Here is a 23,547-nt window from a genome sequence, read left to right on the forward strand (position 1 = left end):
CTGTATTCATACATATATAAACCAGTTTTTATTTAGTTAGATTTTTGTATAAAACGCCAGTTTTGCAAACTAGTTTGATACAGTATACGTGTAAGCAACGATTAAAAATATATCAATTCACATGTTGAGCTTTTCAGAACATCAGGAATTTAGAAGAAATATGAATTGCTTTTGGTATGAAAAGCTGTAATGCTGATGCAATCCCTTCTGTTGATACTTGAGTTCAAGCTTCTCTTCTCATGTTTCCCTTGAGCCTCCCATACATAATAATTCTAAGACAGTGAGAATTCTACATGTGGAATTCTAGTCTGGAAGGAGGGTTCCTCTAGTTCATCATAGGTCAGTGTGAGAGGAAAGATAAGCAGCAACTTGATTTGTCTATGCCAGTCATCAGAGAACTCACAGTCCTCCATGATCCTCTTAAAAATGTGTGGAAAATTAATTTGTTTGAATATTTTGTCCATGATTATTGTGATTAATCAGCTGGATAATTAGTATTTCTATTTCTGTTTGTTCCTTCAATTGCAGAATGATTCAGTATTTTATTAATGAACATGTTTTATAGAGGTCATTCTTTGTGGTTATTTGTTGTGGTGGTTTATTTTTTTCAGAAATAGACCAAAAGAAGTCACAGAGTGAATTCAGCACGGGTTTCAATATTGCTTGCTTGGCTTCTGCAGTGTAGGAGGGGTTCTAGACCTCTGTCTTGATATATCCTCTTACAAGCTTTTAATGATTTTTGATACAATTTTTCCAAAAGTTAGTTATTGACCGTCTTTATACATAAGTCTTCAATGCTGATAGGCCTATCTTCTGTATAGATCAACTGAATGCCGGAAAGTGGGAGCCTGTTCTCACATCAGTTGCAGTCAAAGTCTGTAGCTGAATGTGAAAATATTTCCAAATTAAAAAGCTACATATAATTTTATAAAATTATGTCTAATATTTGCAACAGCAATGAGAAGAGGATATTTGATCTCCTCCAAGAACGCAGTATGACAGATTAGACTAGAATTTTTTGCACTGAAGTTTATCTGCATTTTTTTTTTGACTGACAAGTGTGCTGGCATTCTTACCAGATCAACTTTTCTGTTAAGTTTCTGAGAGTCACACAATAAGCTGTGTGAATGATGAAGAGCAGGAAGATAAACAAATGTGCTAAATGAAGAAGCCTGCATGCATATTCGATCTCTCCATCACAGGATAAATTAATTAATGAACAAGACTGCACAGTCTCCATGATACACAAAGGATGAAACTGCCCTTGCAAGTGTCAAAAATATTAGATGTCCTGGCATTGTTTCCTCAGGATCCATTTTGCTTACATTTTATAGCTACTCCTTTCCTTTCATTGCTCCCCCATGCCTCCTGCCAAAAAGTTACAGCAGTCATTTGGAAGTTCCATTTCTTTTTGTCACGTGCAGAATTATTATTTTTTTAAGGAAGATTCTGAAACCTTGAATTTTGTAATGTACTACTATTAATTTAAAATACATACATGATAGGTTGTGCCTATTGTTTTTAGTCTTACAAAAACACCTGACAGGTAAGGAAAGCAATGTGCATTTTTGTTAAAAGAGAAAGTCTCTGTAGCACAAAACATAAATGATACATTAAGAGTATGAAATGTTATTTTAACAGTAAAGAAAATACCAATGCTTTTCAGTGTAAATAATATAATATTATAATATAGTGGCATTTCCTAATATAATGGCATTTCCAATGATATTACATAAGAAACCTATGAAGTACTTTCATTCAGAAAATATAGTGTGTGTTATGGGACTAAGAAAAAGGGGTAAAATTTTAGTTTCTTTTGTCCTTAACAGTGATCAATATAGACAGCAGTAAAATATCAGTGGTTGACAGTACTGTTGAGCACAGGTTGTCTTCACTCTCCAATTAGAAATCATTGCCTAAAATTTACCCTTCTGTTCTCAGTTTAATGGTCTCTGTATCCAAGGGGAGCTCAGATGCTTACGGAGATGAAATCATTGCATCCTATTCCCAGAGGACTACTGGTTATCATTACACATAACATGCAGACAATACTGCTAGGAGCCAGTTTGCCTCATGGTAATATGTAGTTCATCACCAGCTTCTGTAGCATGCTAAAGAGGTCTTGCCACACAGCTTGGGACTATTCGGGTGTAGACTCAGGGGTCTCAGCAGTTATTTTCCTGCTTTGCATCAGTTTTCATCATCTTTATCCTTTTGTGCTGTGGTCCACCTCAGGCAGTCTCCTTCTAGGGGAATCTGAAAGGAGCAGCTGTTAGAGATACCATTTCCTCCAATTGTTGCCACTTGGTTCCTTTTGCTGTTCAGCGTGCTACTCCCTCCCCCAACATGCACACACAGTAGCATGCATATAAACTTGTTTCTCTTTCATTCATGTCTTCTAGCAGAGTGGAGAAGCATATGTTCAAAATATTCATTATCTGATGCAGTAATTAAAGGTTGAAATGATTAAGCTGGAGCCTATTATATCAAAAATATGCAGTCACTTTGTATGGAATAGGCTAGTTTTGTTGGAGAAGGTTTTTTATTTGCTAGGCACTGGGTATTTAATCTAACATAATTTGATTTGGTGTATAATCTGTATAAATTGGTTTAATTTTATTTGATATATATGATTGATTTCAGTGGACCTACTCAGATGTAAGAACATAAGTGTGTGCAAGTTTAAAAGCCTAAGAACTAATTATGTTCAATAGCAGTGTGGTATGTTCATAATATTTTTCATATCATCTGGTTTATAATCAAGCCTAATGGCTTTTCCACAAAATATGACACAAAATATTAATAGTTCACATTATATAGATTTTATCTTAAACATTATAGATTTTGTCACGGAGAGTTCTCCATCTAGGCTAATTTTAAAGTAAAAGTTACTGTTTACTTGTTTTTCTTCAGACTTGCATAACAAGCTAAGTAAAACACTTCTGTGTCATTAGAAATCTTGCATAAGATAGTCTAATCTAATGCTTGATGTGGGAATTTTTTTTTAAACTGGGCTTTCAAGAATGCTTCAAAGAGTTGGGCATCATGGATTTTTTCTCTTTCAATTAGAGTTGCATCCCAAATCATCAGGAAAATTCCAGTCCTCATCCTTTGTCTGAGCGTTAGGGGTTTTTTCTAAGTGTTCCTTTATTTTGGATATTGAATCCTGTGTTTCAGATATGTTACATATTTAAATAATAGAGGCAGTGTTCACGAGTACTGAGACTCATGCCAAAATAAATATGGTAATTTATGACATAATGCTATGTGCATGAATTGTCAGAATTACGATATACAAGCCACAGGCATAAAATTATCAAGAAAATTTATGAACTTACAAAGACATCTTCACATTTGAAATGACCCTATTAAAGTAATCAGAGGTGATTTATGACCATAAAGTTAATCTCTGAAAAAGTCAAAACAACTGAAAATTTTGTCTCAAGTCATGCAGCTAGAGAGAATATAAGTAAATGTATCTGGGATGCAGATATTCTGAAGTTAGTAAGCACGGTATATTTTATCTAATTATATCTATTATATCTAATTATATAGATTACGCCCATATGTTTGTATGAATTTGGTGAATCAAGGAGGATCTTAGCAAGTAAAAGAACTCCAAAAGGTAGACTGAATGCTATCCTCTTTTTTCTCAAACATTGTGAAAGGTAGTTGAGAAGAATGAGCATCATTCCTTTGAGATTTGCTTACTATTCTAGTGCTTTGCTAGAAGGTTGAACTTCAAGACACGTTTCTGTCAATGGTGTCTGGGTAGATCACTGAGTTTAGGTTTAAGCTTTCATGACTGTTGTTACAAAAAGAAACACTTAAATGGAGACTCACAAAACACATCAAAAGATACTATTCAATGGGTATTATTTCAAACTTCCTTCTTCTAAATCAGATTGTCCTTTATTCATCTGTAAGTGATATTTAGCCATTAGTAATGAAGTGTAACACTTTCAGCTTAGCAAATGACGTCATGTGCTTGAAAAAACATTTTAGCATACCAGTTTAAGAAAAGGTCTCATCATTCCTAGAGGCTTCAATTTTTTTGAAGCGATTATTTAAATTGTTCTTAAAACTGTACTTATATAGAAATTTTGTGTTTTTCATATCTGAGGAATAAAAAAACAGACAAAACTCTGAGTCATCTTTGAAGGTAGGCACTTCTGATTGATCTTGACACTGACAATGGATTATGTACAGAGAAAGGTTTTCTTCTTGAAGGTCTAGAATTAGTGAGTCAATTATGAAACTGATTAAATTTCATGTTTCTGAAAGGTCCCACTGCTGCTAGGCATTGATGAAGATAGTACAAACAAAATTATGTGAGAAAAATTAGTACTGGTAGTGAACTTCGCCCTGACAAAATATACTGATTCAAATACTGATGGAATTAAGAAATTAGAAATTATTTGTGTTGAGAATATTAAAGAAGACCTGAAACTTCAGGAAAGAGGTGAATGTCTGATCATTCAATTGATTTTTTGTTGTTAATTTAGCACTTAATTCTTAAAGTGAAAGAAAGATCTAACTTCTTATTTGGATATGAAAGTTAACAGTCTTTTAGTGAAGACTGTTGGCTTAATTTAGATAATCGTTTCCCTATCTTAGCCAGTTTCTTGAAAACCTGAAAAAAACCAGGGAACATGTTCTGAGTAGCCCTGAGATGTAATGACGCTATTTTCCTTCAGTACTTTTCTGTATACCACACAGATTTGCACCTTGGTGATATGGTGTCCACTACAATTGCCTTGGAACATGGTATCATTTTCCTTTTGAGAAAGGTTCAAATTTCCTTTTGTGGTTCAAATTGCATTTTGCTTGGTTAATGGCATCAAAATAACTCCCCTCAGTAAACTGGATTTTTGTCAAGATAAATGTACCACAAGAATACCCTTTGTAAGAAAACACTCTTAAATGCAGTGCTGCTGCAGAATTACAGTAGTCATGTTATACAAAAATTATAGAGCATGAGAAACAAAAAATATGAAATACGTAAAAAATCTATTACTTGATGACAAGCAAATCAGATTATCAGATTTCCATGTTTTCCCATAGCAACAATGAAAATAAATGCACTAGTAACTTGTTGATATCAACCTTACTCTTCAGGAGTCTCATGTTCCATAAGACTGGCTACCAGAACACCATAAATGGGTGGACTTTCATCACATCCATTACAATTTTAAATTTAATCATTCATACATCCCAAAAGAGCAAGACAACTGCAGTGAGCTGCAGATTTGACTGCATGTTCTGTTAGATAAATCTATAGCACCTTTTCAGAATTTTCAGACTATCTGACCTCTGGTGTTCTCAGGAATCTGAATACAAGCTGGTGACAAAAAGTTTAAAACCCCAGTTTTGGGGGCTATGCATGGAGGACATTGTTTTGTTTGCTTAATTCCCAAACAGTGTGAAAGTTGCTGGGTTTATATATACTTACAAGTTTTATGTGGCCTTACTTAAAATATATATATTAAACAGCCTGAATTTAGAAATCATGCCATTTAACATATCAAATGTGGTTTCCCACACTTCAAACTCTATTTTTCTGTAAGATTTTGAGTCAGGATATCTATTACAAAATGACAAGTTTTATTATTACCTTATACACACATGCACTTGCACACATACACACACACTCTCTGTATAAGTTTGCAAAAGAGCTGGAGGGAGCTGCAGTGCAACATTAATAAGAATATTTACATGCTTCTGCATTAATAATAACAATAGATATCCTAAGATCAAGAGAATTTTTTATATGAGACTGAATCATTTCCATGAAATTGTTGCTAGCTGTTATGTTTGAACTCAAAAGCAGCAAATTGTCCCTTACTGGAGGTTTGCTTAGCTCTAATATGTTGAAACATTGAGGACAAAGCGATAAAAACTCCTTAAACTGCTCTGCAAGGGAATAAAAATATCTTTGCATATATTTTTCACCAAGGCGTGGAGGGCAGAGCAGTGGGCGATCATGGAGCCTTTGCTCTGGTCCTACCTTTTTAATATAGCTGATGGGATGGAACAGTCTCTGCTATTCTCTGCATATTCTCTGCTAGGTATGGCCAGTGGAGATGGCTCTTGCTTATGCTTTCCCAGGCAAGGTAGGAGCCAGATTGTGACCACAGCTATACAGTGTCTGGTTTATGGGATATAAGGTTACAATTAGTCCACTTGCCCTGACTGAGGTTTCTAAAACTCTAATAACTGTCTTCTGTCAGTTAAAAGATGTGATTTAGGCAGACATTTTCTACTTACTGTATTGAAACTTTTTCTTAGAGTAGCTAATAAAAAATACTTCTCTTTTTTTTCTTTTTTTTTTTTTTTTGAATAACTGCTGATATACACGTTTCCACTCATTTCATTCCCACAGGCTAGGAACAAAAAAGACAAAGCAGTACAACTGTATGTTATAGAGGTTATTTACTTTATGTACTTTAGACTATATTGGATTTCTAGCTTAGGTGTGCTAAACCTTGGAACCTAAATGCTGTATATAATTGAGGGAAAGAGATAGTTATAGCATGTCTAAGTTCATAGCTTATATTATCTGAGAAATAATAGTGTGAAAGATCCTTAGAACTGTCAGTAGTATGTCCATTAGTGAAACTGCACATATTGTACCCAGGGCTGTAGCAAATGGCTGAAAAACTGTATAAGAAATTTTCTAATTCTGTTAGATAATATACTTACGGAACTGAGACTTTTTATGTGTTTTGAGAAATGAAACATTTGTACCCACACTGTACAAACTCAGGAATTTCAGTACTTAAATGCAAATATATTCATAATCGTGGAGGTTTTGTTTTCCTTTGTATATTTTAGTTCAAATGAACAGGCTTTAAAAAAATTTCTATAAAGTAAGGCTTTTAAAATTAGATTGGTTTCTCAAATTGGTATAGTTCAAGCTACAGCAATTTACTTATTAAATATGTGTTTAAATTTCAATTCAGTTATTCCCATTCACTTCAAGGGGACAACTCATATATTCAGGTGTAAGCAAATGCTTAACAACTTGCTCTAATCAGAACCATCGATGGCTAGATTGGAGAACAGGAGGTCTTGATTCAGGCATCAGATCTGAAGGAATTTAAAATTTATCCTTTAATAGATAAATAACCTGAGAAGTTAAAACACAGAAGCATGCCAGTATAAAGCCTAGAGCTTGCTGCTTCATTGCTAGGAGCAATTTGTTTTGCTGTTTTGCTTTCAGCTTATGTATTATTTCAGAGCTGATCAAAAGAATTGGTAGCAAAGTGTGAAATAAATTGTACTTCTAAATAAATCGATTTAACATTCCTTGGTGCTTTAAGTGATTTTAGTAATATTAATATTTAAAATATTTCTGTCTGAAATCTTTTTATGACTACATATAGCAATAATGGCCACCATTTAATTCTGCTGTTTTTCATATTAGAATATTACACAGTAAACATTGTAAAAATACTATCTTTTAGCACTGAAATGGATGTAAAAGATTTCAAGTGTCTATTTGCATGTAAATGACTCAAGTTTTATTCAGTCAATAAAAACAGTCTATTAATCCTTTTACTACATTTCTTACATGGGTTAAAACTTAAAGAATATGAGGTTTTCAGCTGAATGAGAACTTTTCCTTAATTTCCATATAGGTATGCAGAAAAATAATGGTTTTTAACTAAAATTTTTTGTATACCTTCCTGGTTTGCCTCTGCATTTTTTTCCATTGTGTTATGCAAATTTAAGGGTTGGTTTGTTTGCTTTTAGCTAGGAAAACTTTGTGTAATTAAAAATACCTGTTCATGGGTGGACTAAAGATATTAATAAGCACGAAGCAGAATATTTATATGTGCTTTGTCTAAGAAGTAATGGGCATTTAAGCATGCACGTACATATAATATGATATTAATGTCTTAGGAGGCTACAGCAATCTGACAGCCAGGTACATTCATGTAGACACAACAGTGTGATAAATGCAGTCCAGACATCTGGATCACAGTGCTGCTACACAAAAACATTTCTGAACAATTCACATTATTGCACTTACCCAAATTTCCAGCCTTGTCCACTCCTTTCTCCTTGTTTCTTTCTCCGCCTCTGCCTTTGTCTTTTATGTACTTGCGGAATCTCATTTTTCCTTTACAAGTCACCTCCATCTGCTTATGTGTCAGAGTGGCCCTCATGCCACACATCACATTGAGGAATTCTCAAGATGAAGGGCTGTATTCACATCACTACTTCTGTCTCAGCACTGTTTCATGCTTGTCACTGCTCAGCACTCAGCGCCACACTGCCTTGTTTTGTCAATAACCATTTATTTGTTGCTGGAATAGTAGCAACCATTACATCTGACCTCCCTGTTTCATCAATTATGGATAGATTATTGGATGTGAACATCTGCAAAAGCTTGCTGTTGAACTTACCTCCTGGCTGGGATTAGATAAAGTATTAAACTGTTGTTTATTGTCAGGCCAAAACTCTACTGGGAAGCCAGGGAATTCCAAGACTAGCAGACTCCCATCAGCAAGCACCAAAAATTGTTTAGTATTGCCACCGTTTCCCATAAGATCGTAGCCATTTATTATTTACACTTATTACTAGTTGTTATAACATACTTGATAAAAGCTCTTGGCAGGCACAGTGTTTCCAGCTATTGTCACATCTGTCAGGATGGAAAGGATACATAAACTGTTTTTTCCTCTTATATTGCTGTTAAAGGGTAACAGATGAAGCTTCTTCACTCCAGACTGTTAAGCCATGCTCTATTTTGAAGAAATATGTCAACAATGGCTGGTTTGGAAAACATTACATTCCCGTACTAAATAAAGATTGCAACAACCTTTACTAGAGTAATGTCTCTTGCAGTAAAGATTTCAAATTGTACAATAATAACAAACTAAATACCTGGTTTTGATGTTTGCATAGGTTTTTAGTTTGAAGGACCTGGCTGATTTTGTAAAAGATTTTTTATTTATTTTAATAAAACTCTTTACGAGGTATAGTAAATAATAAAATGATGACTGCATTCCTACAAAGTTGTAGGTGTAGAGAACCAGAATTAATATAATTATTAGTGGCACAGAAGGCCAGAATTAAGAACAGTAATACAGAAGCTAATACAGAAGAACTAAGAAGGATGGGAACAGAAGTTAACATTTATTCAATCATCTGTACATTTCATCACTTTTAAGTTTCCTGTGCAGCAAAATGAAGCATACAGGGTGAACTCCTGACCTCGTGGAAGCCAACAAAAGTTTGAAATTACTCTGGGGAAAGGAACTTTTTCAATTAGTTACTTGTATTTACATATCATCCATTCAGAATCAAAGCAAAATATACATACTCTGAATATTATGCAAGGCATACAAGTAAGACTTGATACAGGCGAAGAACCTTAGGTCTTATCTTGATAGACTGTTAAGGAAGGAGTGAAATGTTTGTCTTCCCTTCTCTAATCCTTTAAACAGATGCAGACGTGAGTAACCTGAAGCACGTATTGCTGTGCAAGTTTGTAGAGCATCAAGGTAAACATTGCACTTGATAGCCGAGTATAACAGGGGAGGGAAGAGTGTGGACTGGATGGACCAGTTACCCCTCAGGGAGAGTGTCAATCAAGCGACACCTTAGTGATTAGCCATGTCCTAGCAAAAGCCTGTGGAAGGTCTTGAACAAGGGTGCTCCGCTTTGATGTTTGACTTGGCCAGACTTCTACATCCATCCCCATCCCCCTGTCCCTGATTCCCTTGCTCCAAGATGCATGCTTATGCTATGCATTATCCAAATACCCACATTAAAGTCCCTGGAATAGCAGTTCTGGAACAGACCAGATTGGCCAATTCCAGAAAAATTCTTATTGCTGTCCAACCTCTCTCACAAACAATACTGTGTTTTGGCCAAAATAAGAATACAGCTGGGTTGGTATTGTGAAACTTTTCTTTGACCTTACTCAGGATGGCCACAGGCGTGTAACCACTCAAATTATGGTAATAAAGACTGCACTTTTTAGGCATTTCTAAATATGCATTTCTTGAGGAGCTATGGGAGAGAGTTCACTGAACTGCAAAATGCCTACCCATACAGTTCTATTGCCTTTTATTTTCACTGGACTGCATGGAAGTGATTATTTAGTGACTGTCAGAGCTATGTGTTTTTTCGGAAAGTATTTAAGAGGTACTAAGTCATATGAGGCCAGTAGTCTCACCCAGTTGCATTGTCTGTCTACCAACACCTATTGTTGGCTCCAGAAAAATATTGTCAGATGCTGCTGGCCAGGCTGGGCCTTAGCCTGTTACTGCAGCACCTGTCAGAAATCATTAGCGAGTGATGTCTTTGACTAATGTTCCAGTTGATTGTCTGATTCATGTTCAAGATCTGTAAATGAGGCAGAAGCATCTTTACTGCTCAACCAGCTGTGAAATGGCTAAACACAGCTAGATTTTCAGAAATAAAAATAAATGTATTTCCAATAAAGTTTGACAACAATATCAAGTGCAAAGCTGAGAGCAGAACTATGTTTTTGTGTTTTTTAAAGTTACAGTATTATAAATCAATATTATCGCATAATGTTTATGTCAGAGTAATGTATTTTACCAAAATAATGAAATACTGGTAGTAGCATTAATCTTGTGTTGAGTTGGATAGACGTTCTTTATTCAACATAAATTCATACCTTCAATTTTTACTCTTTTGTCCATTATCCCCAGATGTATCCATGTTTAGTACAGCCTATGTCCTTTTGTCTGAGTCCTCAGTGTATGCCGATGACGTGTGTGCATGTTTTTATGTATGTATGAAAGAAGTACAGGTGTGACAACAATAAAAAATAAGAGGTGGGATTTTGGGCAGGGGGAGTCCTGAGGGAGGAGCTGGTATATCTGTTTTATATTAATGGAATAACCCCAGGAGGGTCACGCTGGCATAATGCTGAGATAACTGAGAAGCAAATCTGGGCCTGAGATCTGCCTAATATTTTTATTGGCAAAGGAGGTAAACATGAAATTCACCACTATCTGGAGAATTAGTGCAAGAGCTATACCACAAATAGGCTCCAGTTTGAGGATTTAAGCAGAGCTTGTTACTTTACTTTATTTTTACACTGCAACTAATTGTAGCCACAATAGACCTACAAAGACCCAGGAAGAGAGTTGATTTTGTAAATAAATGCTCCCACAGTAGCTATCCTCCTTCCAGGTGCACCTGCATCCAACTTTTAGTGCTAAGCAAGAAAACAAGGGAAATTGTACAATGCATCCTGATTTTTTTAATTTCTATTTTGGAGCCATCAAAAAACTACTTCTTTTATTTTTTTTTCCCTCCATACACCAAAATAGTAGTGGACGGCATGTGGGACAGTTGTCCATAATGTGGAAGACGAAGTTGAAGTCTTCACCCTGCCACCTTCCCACATCCTGCACGAATGAGAACAAGTGATTGAAACCCACTGTTCATTTCTGTATTAGACTTTGATTTTCATTTTATTTGTTTTTTTAAGCAGTATTTCCACTGCGGACCCACAGAAGTAGGAAGTTTGAGGCAGTCAGTGTGCTTGGTCACATAGAGCCAAAAACTAATTCGTGACCAGAATCAACGCAGTTTCTATAATTTTTGTTTTGTTAAACTTACCTTACATTTTCTTTTCAGAGGTAGAAAGAACTGTACATTATTCTAACCTGTTTAACTGCATGTACAATGATCTTTTTCCCCTAGTTGCCAGGAGTATCAAACTGTCTTTGAAATAGTATGGAAATTTTATAATGGAGCCTAGCATGATCAGGATAAATCTATTGCAACAGCTTCCTTCCTCAGAACTCTTTGTACATAGCAAATTTAAAAACAAAAAACCAAACAAAAAACAACAACAACAAAAAACAACAACAACAAAAAAGCCAGGACATTTTTCCCCCTTCAGTAACTCTAAACCTCTGAAAACTTTGTCTGGTTTTGAGAAGGAAATTCAGCCAGATTTGTATAATACCCAAACCCACTCTTTTTAATGTACATTACTAGTATAGATTCTAGTGTAGTCCCATTCAATATCTCTTTACACAATGTTATAGATTTTTATTTACATTTCCTTAACATGAAGAAAATTACCAAGATATTTTAATGCACAATATTTGTCATAGAATACTGAAGCAGAAGCATGTTACCTTAATAAGAAGACTTTTGTTCTGTTGTCTAAAACAATTTTTCCATCCTTTTTGTTTGTGTAATGACAGCTGTATTCTCTAAGACCACAAATGCAGCAAAACTGCACATTTGTGTAGGAGTTTTCAGCATTAATTATTGACATCTGGATATTGACGTATCCACCTCTTCCTTGGATGTCACTGTCCTCTGCACAGATTGGCCAAAATATATATAAAAGACTCGTTTCTGGCTATACTTCTGTCTAAAGGTAGAAAAACTTTCATGGGAGCCTATAAATTCCATTAGATCTAAATGATATGTGTTCCAAATATTTATCCACTTGTCAGAGAGCTAATAGATGACTGGCCCAGCCATGCCCACTCAATACTCTCTTGCCACATGCCTGGCTTCTGTTATGTGATATCTAAGACAGTTAGATGGACTGGTTGTTCATATCCCATGAAAATAAACAGGAAACTTTTCATGTCCATTTGTTTTCAGGCTGCTTACAAATTCTGGCAGACATCACTGTGTCAATTCCACTTGATTTGCCAGCATGCAAGCTTTAGAATTTTTCATTTTAAATGAAAATTAGAAGTGTGCTGTAATTGCAAGAGACTTTGGATTAAATCCTCTAATGCTTACGTGTTAATCCAGCATTTTATCCTGCCCTACCTCCTCTTCTTTTTCTATTCTGAATGCTGAAGGTAAGGCATGCAACATAAGTGAGAAGGCCCCTCTTCACTTCCTCGACATAAATGGATACTGGGCAATTGTAGCATACAGGGGCACTACACAGCTCCTTTCCATCAAGAACGTGTCCCTTTCTTTGTCCCTACATAGTATCTGAAGCTGGAGGAGTTATTTGAAATACAGACATAAAGAGTGTATTTTCTATTGTAATTTATCAAGATTTCCTCCCTTTCATGTAGATGATTTAATTATTGTTATTTCATCATTATTTAGAATGAAACATCTGATTTGTGTAGAGTAGTAGTAATCTGGGACCAAAATGAACGCTTTTCGTCAATATGAATGAGTGGCTTTATTTATTTACTTACTTCTTTCTAGCAGCTGTTGCAGAGATGCAGTGAACCAATTTTTTCTTTAGCTGCTCTGTCTATGGTTTTTCCTTGGTTTTATCTGCACTTTTTAGGCTTTGTGATATCTTTGGTAGAAAAAAAGTACAGTAGCCTAAGTCTTAGGTGTCTCAGTAACCTTTCTGGGCTAGATAGTAACCACTAGAGGTCCTGTGTCCTAGTTTAATATTGCGGAGGCCAATTTAAAGTAGGAGTGATTTCAGTCCAGTACATAAAATTTTGGAAACCTCCTGACACTCTTTTGGCAGATTTTCTGACATGGGCACGATTATTACAACAAATGTTTTAGGTCCTCTGAGTTAAATGCAAAACCCAGAACTGTTTCTTGGACACTAGTGTGCGTGTTTCTGTTACCATCCTGGATTAGAAGGATGCGCTGCAGGCCTTGACAAGTTTCAGAATGCATTCAGTTTAGGGCGAGTTCTGAACTGATGTGACACCTTCCTAACTGAGGTGTCTTTATACTCTTTGTCATATCTTATGCATTGATAACTCAATTGACAATGACCTTCAAGTACAGGATGCAGTGCTGATGTACATGAGAACAGAACTGATAAGAAAGTACTTGAGGGATGATAAATAGTGCAGTGCACATTAATAAACGCTACTTTTTATCCACACAGAGCTTATATGACTAAAAAATAAGAGCCTTGTCCAGGGATACTCCTGCATGTAGTAAAACTTTCAAGAACTAGGAAATCTGAGTAGTGGAAACTGTGATAGAAGTGGTGACATCCATAGCATTAACACACAGAGGTTGTCTTCTCTTGAACTACGCACTTTGCCAATGACAGGGGATGCAGTCTTAATAGAAAATGCCCTATCTTTTACCTCAGTATAAATAGGCATCTTGGGGCATGCAGGATACTGTCATATGTCCCTGGGCATCTCCCATCCCCCTTCAGAGCTGGTAAATGACATTCGCTACTCCTTTCTTGGAAATGTGCAAAAAGGATTTCCATAGATAGTCTTTGGAGATTTCCTGTTTTCTCATGTGTGTAATAGGTTGGGTCAAGCAACAAAGAGGAGGGAGGAAAGAATAGGATTTAATTTTATATGCACTCTCCCGTCATCACCATTGGAAAAAAAATGGATGAAAAGACAAATTATGCAATACAGGTGATGTCAGTGTTAAATTAAATTAAGATCATATGTTTTTATGCAGCAGCTGCAAACCTTTGGTTATGGGAGGGGTCATGATAATAGAGTACATTCCAAACGAATGTTAACAAATTGCTTGTGTGCGTGAATAATTAGTCATAAAACAACAACATTATCTACAGTATTTTAAGCCAACATAGTTTAAATGTATAACCTATAATTTATTCACTTTTGGGGCATCTGAATTGTACTAAGAAAAGTTGTCATAGTGACAGTTTAAAGAAAGAAAAATAATATTAAGTTGTATTTCGGCATATCATTCTAAAACATTATGAATGCAAAGGAAACTGTCTTAAGGTATTGATTATCAGAAATTCATAAAAGCATAGCTTCTTAAAATCTTTTAAATTATGGATAAGGAAATTTATATTGCAAATCAGGCAATACCCCTTTGGTTTTTGCAAAGTGCCAAAATACCGGGACTCAATGCAAGCTATATCTTTTTAATTTGTAATTATTGAGTAGTTTCAAACAACTGTAAGTAATGATCAAAAACCTAGTCCTATTACAGCTAATTAAAGAAGAAATTTACAAGTGGGAAAACTTTAATTTTGTGTTTCATATGGACACAGAGACAGCAAAAAAAAAGTGGGAATTCTTAGCATTGCATTTACTGGGTTTTATTTTCCTGTTTCACAGAATTTGAACACCTCTGTAAAAATCTTCACAGCACTTTGTGATTCTGCTGGCCTAGGCAGAGCATATGCAGCTATAGCCAAGATCCTGGTAAGGTACGTTAGCACATCCTTGTCTGACTGTCAGTGCAGATTCATTCAACTGTGAAAGACTTAAATTGTTAGAGGTCTGTCGCTTCCCATTACTGACTGCTTAAATTTTAAGCAGTGCCCTTCTTGCAGTAAGTGACCCTTTCATCGAAAGTTATTTTAAACTGGTACACATTTTTTAAAGTGTGTGATCCAAGCTTTTCTTTACCTGTAAACTATAGTATGTCCTTTTTTTCTGACTTTCTGGGGGCTTTTTAAATTTTTTTTTTTCCCCACAAGTTTGGGAGGACCTTACTGGAAAATAGAAATCCAGGCATATTTTCTAGATTAAAAAAGACAGAAAACCTTGAAGAATGTAGCAAGCTTCTGAAGGTGTCTCAGTGTAATCTTTTCCAAACTGTAAGTTTTCATTTATTGCACTCACTTCTTCTGTGGAGGCATTTCTGATTTGTGCATGTGTAACTAGATATAAATTTTTTGCAAATAAGATGCTTGTCTTCAATGTTTTCGTTTCAGCATCTGACATTAAAGTCTTCTTCCAGGTGAATTAGTTTGAAACTACTTCAACTTCTTACACAAATAATTTTGACATAAAGTAGTCTAATGCAATTATCATATGAAGTAGGAAAAAAGAGATTAAAGTGAAGGTTGCAGCTTATCCTTGATTCATCCTATGTTTGGGGACTTCAGTGCATATCATGCATGATAGAGGTTGGCAAATTGTTTATGGAGGAGGACTTGTCACCAGGTTTATTTCAGTGTGCAGAGCAAATTCTCCTGTTTGAGTTAGATCCCTTGTCTCTTGGCCTTTCAGAGCATATAGGGACCAGCCACAATCACAGTTCTCTTCAGCTCTCTGATACATAATTCATGGCTACTCATATTCTGAGCATCCTAAATAAGCACATGGGATAAGATGTTCAAAAAGCCACAGAACAGACTTGGAATACCACGTCCCATTTTCAAAACTGTCTTAAGCCTAACTGAGAAAGATTTAGTTGCTAGGACACCAGCTGTTACAATAAGTGACTTTGCAATGAGTGCAAAGGTGTCTGAGCTCTCAGTAGCATTCATGGGTTCCTTGTAATCACAAAAAGCAGCAGTCTGGGTAGAGGGTGGCCTAAGATAGCCAAGAGGACATTCCTAGAAAACCATATATATTCATTTCCTCTCTCTGTGATTTAGTCATTCTGGAATGAGAGCACATACATTTATTTACTCAAAAGTTACAGATTTGGAGATCCTTCTGAAGTCAGGTTGCTAAACCCTTCATCTGAAAGACCATGCCAGTGCAAATTCTTTTCTTAAAAGTAAAGCTAAAGAAGGAGCGGCTAGTGATTTTCTTGTATCAAATCTGTACTCCACACCTTCTGGGAGAGTTCTCTATCTATCCGGGAATGGACAGTCTCACTGCTTTCTGGTTGTTGCAATTTGAAAAAGAGGAAAACCTGTAGGTAAGGAGAAGTGAGAGGGCTATATGAGCAATAAGACTCCCCAGTTTAGTATTTAAGGCATTCTCCTGGGGGAGGAACATTCTGATTGATTCAAGTGAAGGAGGAACTCACTCTCATGTCTAGGATCAGGGATTTAACTGCTAATCTATTGCACAGGTAAAGAGACAACCATAAACCCTTCCTCTGGAAAATGGCTGCTGTGGTATTTGTTATAAAACCCATCTGGTAGTTATGCCCTGAGAGTGTTAAACAAGTTGAACACCTTACATATGTGCCTGCTTTGAAGAGCTTTAGGTGTGTGATAGGCATAAACTGCTTAGTGCTGTAAAATATCATGATGACTCTCAGCACCTTTCAGCCATTTGAGAAACTTTTATGTAGAAAAGTCTGGGCACCTATGAATCATAGAGTCATAGAATCATAGAATAGTTTGGGTCGGAAGGGACCTTTAAAGGTCATCTAGTCCAACCCCCCTGCAATAAGCAGAGATGTCTTCAACTAGATCAGGTTGCTCAGAGCCCCGTCCAACCTGACCTTGAATGTTTCCAGGGATGGGACATCTACCACCTCTCTGGGCAGCCTGTTGCAGTGTTTTACCACCCTCATTGTAAAAAATTTCTTCCTTGTATCTAGCCTAAATCTACCCTCTTTTAGTTTAAAAACATTACCCCTTGTCCTGTCACAACAGGCCCTGCTAAAAAGTTTGTCCCCATCTTTCTTATAAGCCCCCTTTAGGTACTGCAAGGCTGCAATGAGGTCTCCCCAGAGCCTTCTCTTCTCCAGGCTGAACAACCCCAACTCTCCCAGCTTTTCTTCACAGGAGAGGTGTTCCATCCCTCTGATCATTTTTGTGGCCCTCCTCTGGACCCACTCCAACAGGTCTATGTCTTTATTGTGCTGAGAACTCCAGAGCTGGACACAGTACTCCAGGTGGAGTCTCACGAGAGTGGAGTAGAGGGGCAGAATCACCTCCCTCAGCCTGCTGGCCACGCTTCTTTTGATGTGGCCCAGGATGCAACTGGCTTTCTGGGCTGCGAGCGCACATTGCCAGCTCATGTCCAGCTTTTCATCCACCAGTACCCCCAAGTCCTTCTCGGCAGGGCTGCTCTCAATCCCTTCATCCCCCAGCCTGTATTGATACCAGGGGTTGCTCCAACCCTGGTGCAGGACCTTGCACTTGGCCTTGTTGAACCTTATGAAGTTCACATGGACCTACTTCTCGAGCTTGTCCAGGTCCCTCTGAATGGCATCCCGTCCCTCAGGTGTGTCAACCACACCACTCACTCAGCTTGGTGTGTCTGCAAACTTGCTGAGGGTGCACTCGATCCCACTGTCTATGTCATTGGTGAAGATATTAAACAGTACTGGTCCCAATATGGATCCCTGAGGGACAGCACTCATCACCGATCTCCATCTGGACATGGAGCCGTTGACCACTACCCTCTGGATGCGACCATTCAACCAATTCCTCATCCACCGAACAGTCCACCCATCAAATCCATATCTCTACAATTTAGAGAGAAGGGTGTTGTGGGGGACCATGTCAAAGGCCTTACGGAAGTCCAGATAGACGACATCCGTAGCCCTTCCCTTGTGCACTGATGTAGTCACTACATCATAGCAGGCCACTAGGTTGGTCAGGCAGGACTTGCCCTTGGTGAAGCCATGCTGGCTGTCTTGAATCACCTCCCTGTCCTCCACATGCCTTAGCAGAGCTTCTAGGAGGATCTGTTCCATGATCTCCCCAGGCACAGAGGTGAGGCTGACAGGTTGGTAGTTCCCAGGGTCCTCCTTTCTACTCTTTTTAAAAATGGGTGCAATGTTTCCATTTTTGCAGTCACCAGGCACTTCACCTGACTGCCATGACTTTTCAAATATTATGGAGAGTGGCTTGGCAACTGCATTAGCCAGTTCCCTCAGGACTCTGGGATGCATCTCGTCAGGTCCCATAGACTTCGGTGTGTTCAGGTTCCTCAGGTGGTCACGAACCGGATCTTCTCTTACAGTGGGAGGGACTTTGCTCCCCCCAGTCCCTGTCTTGCAGTCCATCCACTCGAGAGGTGGGGGAAGAGAGGTTGCCGGTGAAGACTGAGGCAAAAAAGTTGTTGACTACCTCAGCCTTCTCCTTGTCCATTGTTACCAGTTTGCCAGTTGTGTTCATCGAGGGGGGTACGCTTTCTTTGACCTTTCTTTTCTGGCTGACATACCTGTAGAAGCCCTTCTTATTATTCTTTGCATCCCTTGCCAAGTTCAGCTCCAGCTGTGCCTTGGCCTTCTTGACCCCATCCCTACACAACTGGGCAGCATCCCCTATACTCTTCCCAGGATACCTGTCCCTGCTTCCACTGCCCGTGCATTTCCTTCTTGCCCTTTAGTTTGACCAGCAGGTCTTGACTCAGCCATGCTGGTCTCTTGCCTTCCTTTCCTGATTTCTTACACCTGGGGATGGAGAGCTCTTGTGCTCTATGGAAAGCATCCTTAAAGTTCTGCCAGCTCTGTTCTGCTCCCTTGTCCCGGAGGGCAGTTTCCGAAGGGCGTCTTATTGACTAACTCCTGGAAGAGCTGGAAGTTTGCTTTCCTAAAATTCAGGGTCCTGACTTTACTCTTCGCCTGACCCATATCCCTCAGGACTGCAAACTCCACCAGTGCATGATCACTGCAGCCCAGGCTGCCTCATATCTTGACGTCACCGATTAGCTCACTTGCATTGGTGACCATCAAGTCCAATATCACATCCCCTCTGGTAGGGCTGTCTATTACTTAGGGCTTAAGAAGTTATCCTCAATGCACTCCAGGAGTCTCCTGGATTGCCTACAGCTCGCTGTGCTACTTTTCCAGCAGATGTTGGGGTGGTTGAAGTCCCCCAGCAGGACGAGAGCCTGCGAGCGCGATGCCTCCTGTAGCTGGAGTAAGAAGGCTTCGTCAATAGGCTCCACTTGATCAAGCAGCCTGTGGTGGACACCAACCACAACATTCCCTTTGTTGCCTTGGTCTCTAATTCTTACCTGTAAGCTTTCAACCTGCTTGTGGCTATTCTTCAGAGACAGCTCTTCACACTCTATCCATTTCTTGATGTAGAGGGCAACCCCTCCACCCCTCCTTCCTCACCTGTCCCTTCTGAATAGCCTGTAGCCATCGATAGCTGCACACTAGTCATGGGATTCATCCTACCAAGTTTCAGTAATGGCAACTAGAGTTGAGTCAGAACTGAACTCTGACATTCAGTTGACCAAAAATTGAAAGGATCACAGTTCTGGATTTATGCTCCAAAAAATTAAAGATGTCTCAGGTAAGATATATAAATCTGTTTGTGTATGTGGGCCTTACGTCTTCTTGAGCGCTTGAACTCTATGACTGAGGGTCATAGAAACTTGGAAAGTTTTCGTCCATTGTCTTCATGGGGCAATTTTGTAAGGAGGTTTCACAGATGGGGGGATGCCCTTCCATAAAACCCATTTATTCATTGTTTTAAGTAGAAATGGATAAATTCCATTATTACTTTTACTATATCACAAGCAGCAAAAATAGCTGAGTAGACCGTAAAGTATCTCTGACATGAGAAAATAGCATAAGTAACATTTGAATTGGATGTTGAGGGAGCTGGGCAAAGCAAGGCTGCTTTCAATTATCTTTGAAAGGTTGGGGCAACTAGGGGAGGTTCCTGAGGACTGGAAGGTTGCAGACGTCACTTCTGTCTTCAAGAGAGAGGATGCAGGAAACTTCAGGCTGGTTAGCCTCGCCTCAATCCCTGAGAAAGTGGTGGAACAAATAATCCCAGAAGCAATTTCCAAACATGTTAAGGACAAGAGAATGACTGGAATTAAGACAGGGAAATCATGCTTCACCAATCTGATAGACTTCTAGGATAAGATGACTGGCTTGGTGGATGAAGGCAAAGCAGTGGATGTTGTTTCTCAATTTTAACAAGGCTTCTGACACCATCTCCCATAACGTCTTCGTACACAAGCTGATAAAATATGGCTTAGATAAACAGACAGTGAGGTAGACTGAAAACTAGCTGAGCTGCCGGCCTTCAAAGGATTGTAAGCAGCAGCGTGAAGTCCAGTGGGAGGCCAGTCACTAGTCGTGTGCTCAGGCATCAATACTGGCACCAATACTCATTAATATCTTCATTAATGACCTGGAGGGTGTGACCAAGTGTACCCTCAGCATGTTTGCAGGCAATACAACATTGAGGAGGAATGGTTGATCCACCAGGTAGGTGGTTGCGCTGCCATTCAGAGGGACCTCGGCAGGCCGGGGAAATGGGCCGATGGCAGTCTCGTGAAGTCCAGGAAAGAGAAATGCAAAGTCCTGCACCTGGGGAGGGATAACGCCAGGCACCAGCCCAGGCTGCGGGCTGACTGGATGGAAAGGAGCTTGGCAGAGAAGGACCTGGCTTTCCTGGTGGACAACAAGTTGCCCATGAGACAGCAATGCACACTCGTGGCAAAGGCAACCAACGGGATCCTGGGCTGCATGAGGCAAAGCGTTGCGAGCAGGTCGAGGGAGGTGATCCTTTGCCTCTACTCAGCACTGGTGAGGTCACCCCAGGAGTGCTGTGTCCCATTCTGGGCTCCCCAGTAGAAGAGAGAGAGGGACATAGTGGAGTGAGTCCGGCAAAGGGCTGCAAAGATGACTGAGGGACTGGGAGCATCTGTCCTAGGAGGAGAGGCTGAGGGAGCTGGGACTGTTCAGACCACAGAAGAGAAGGCTCGGGGGATCTTATCAGTAGCTCTTAGGCAGCAGTAAAGAAGAGGGCGCTAGGTTCTTCTCAGTGGTGCTCCGTGACAGGACAAGAGGCAATGGGCACAAACTGAAATACATGAGATTCCATTTAAACACAAGAAGAAGAAAAAAATTACTGTGAGGGTGAACACTGGAACAGTTTGTGGAGTCTTCATCCTGCAAAAGTCACTCAAAACTCCACTGGACACAGGCCTCCTCTATTTGACCCTGCTCTGAGCAAGACGGGTGGAGATTATCTCCAGAGATCCCTTCCAACCTTAACCATACTGTGATTCTGTGATCTTTGTTTTAAGCAGTCCTTCCAGATAAATTCACTTTTGCCATGTAAAGCTCTCTAATAGAACACTTTCTGTAACCCAGTATGATGGATATTTCAGACAAACGTACTTTTCAAAATTCAATACCAGCATTTTTCGTGAACAAAATCATGCTGGTCCAGCTCTACTGGTTCTTCCTTGGAGGAGGAAAGGGCATAGAAAAACAGTTTGAAAAGCCAATGTGAAGAAAGACATTAAAAGAAACAAGTTTCTCTTTACTCTCACACCAAACTTTTGGATATTTACTTACCTGATATATAGCAAACAAGCAAATTTCTGGCAAGCCTGTTCAGAAAATATTGGATAAATGTATGAATAATTACTGTTGGTGACAAAATCTCCATACTCATCTTGATCACTTTTTCTTTACTTGTATTTTTACCTGATCTAGGCTAGACTTGTACAAATCATTTTAAATTTGATGGATAATGTCTTTACAGAGAAAAGATGACTGTTTCCCTAATTATAACCATAATGTCTGTGAGAATTTGCACTGATTGCCTTGTGACAGGTTGGAGAAAGTGGCTGAGCCCTCCCTAATCGCTCAGAACTTGTCTATGGCTTTGGAATTTTTTGTGAAATCTTTGCTGCAGATGTTTCCACAGACCATGGGAAACTGAAAATCTGTATCATGTGCATTTAGGCATGTCATTTTCCAAGGAAAAATCTGACATAATAGCATCATGTTCTTGACTTATTCTGCCAGTGTCCACCATGGTAATGACTTCTTGTGGACACATGATTTATACATCCAATTCAATCACATGAGCAATCCTATAAAAGGTGCATATTTTCATAAAAGTCTAATAGGGGTAAAAATCTCATAGGGCATTTTAGCATGAAACTGGAAAATGAGTTGCTGTAGATATGTAATCTCTTCTGCTGAAGTCATCATAACTGTTCTGTGGGATCATGAATGACTATATCTTTAGGAAATTACATTTTATGCATTTAGGAAGGTGATGTCTAAGGAGATAGAAAGTATATGGCTGTATAAAATAACATGTAGATTTTTGAAGGAACTGTAAAATATTAGCCCTTTGAGTAGGAAAGACCTGTTTATCATGTTATCAGGTCTGTGCAGGATAAAGTGTTTCAGTAATCCTTCCAGCATACTCTAAATATCTCAAGCTGTAGTGCTTTTAAAAGTACTTCCTTTGAAAAATTGTTAAACTGTACCAACCGGTTGCTAGTTGGCATAAGTGAAGTTCTAACAGTGAGAAATATCTTTCTGATATGTATCAAATTGATTTCAGTTTGCCTGAAAGAGGTTATATGCCCTAGCAATTTTCATGTTTTCTATATGTGGAGCATTGGTTTTTATGTGATATATAAAAAATGGCCAAAAATACATCAAAACATTTCTATTAATTCATGAAATTAAGAAAACCTTTTTACATTTTCTCCTGTCACTGATTCCATTTGCTTTATTACTTTCAGCCTCTAGCCCACAAACTTGGTGGCACAATCAACAAACCCCTTAGTGGCTGTTTCATCTCTGCTCTATTTGATTTCTCCACTCTGAGTAAATGATTAAGTTTTCATGCATTGGTTCAACCAAAATCTATGTTCACTCAACCACATCCTTTATTGATTACTTCTACTGCAAACAGTAGGCCAAGTGTGATATACATAATTGGACAGTTGTCAGGGGATGTGGGTGTTAACAGTCCTGTTTTCCCAATTGGAAACTGGAATCACCTTGATACACAAATATTCTGCACTGTTTCATTCTCATTCCTTGGACCGAGGAGTCCTTTTCCTCAGAATATATGTTTTTAACTCTCAAAGGTCTGGTTGAATGGATTTAATGATTATACCATATAATATGCTCTTCAAGTTGCACCTGTGCACTGCATATAGAAAACTAGAAAAACTGGAATTAATATTTGTCTAACACTTTAACCTTGTCCTTTAACTTATA

The 23,547-nt window shown here is 38.4% G+C and overlaps 1 protein-coding gene across 1 annotated transcript in view; it reads left to right on the forward strand.

Annotated features, from left to right (window-relative positions):
- The window catches only part of TTC29 (tetratricopeptide repeat domain 29), a 214,486-nt gene that overhangs the window by 135,261 nt on the left and 55,678 nt on the right, over positions 1–23,547 (forward strand). The window contains 1 exon segment of the mRNA XM_050896042.1: positions 15,018–15,109. Coding sequence (XP_050751999.1) covers positions 15,018–15,109 — 92 coding nt within the window.

Source organism: Gymnogyps californianus, chromosome 4 (assembly GCF_018139145.2).
Source record: "Gymnogyps californianus isolate 813 chromosome 4, ASM1813914v2, whole genome shotgun sequence".
In the NCBI taxonomy this organism is placed as follows: Eukaryota; Metazoa; Chordata; class Aves; order Accipitriformes; family Cathartidae; genus Gymnogyps; species Gymnogyps californianus.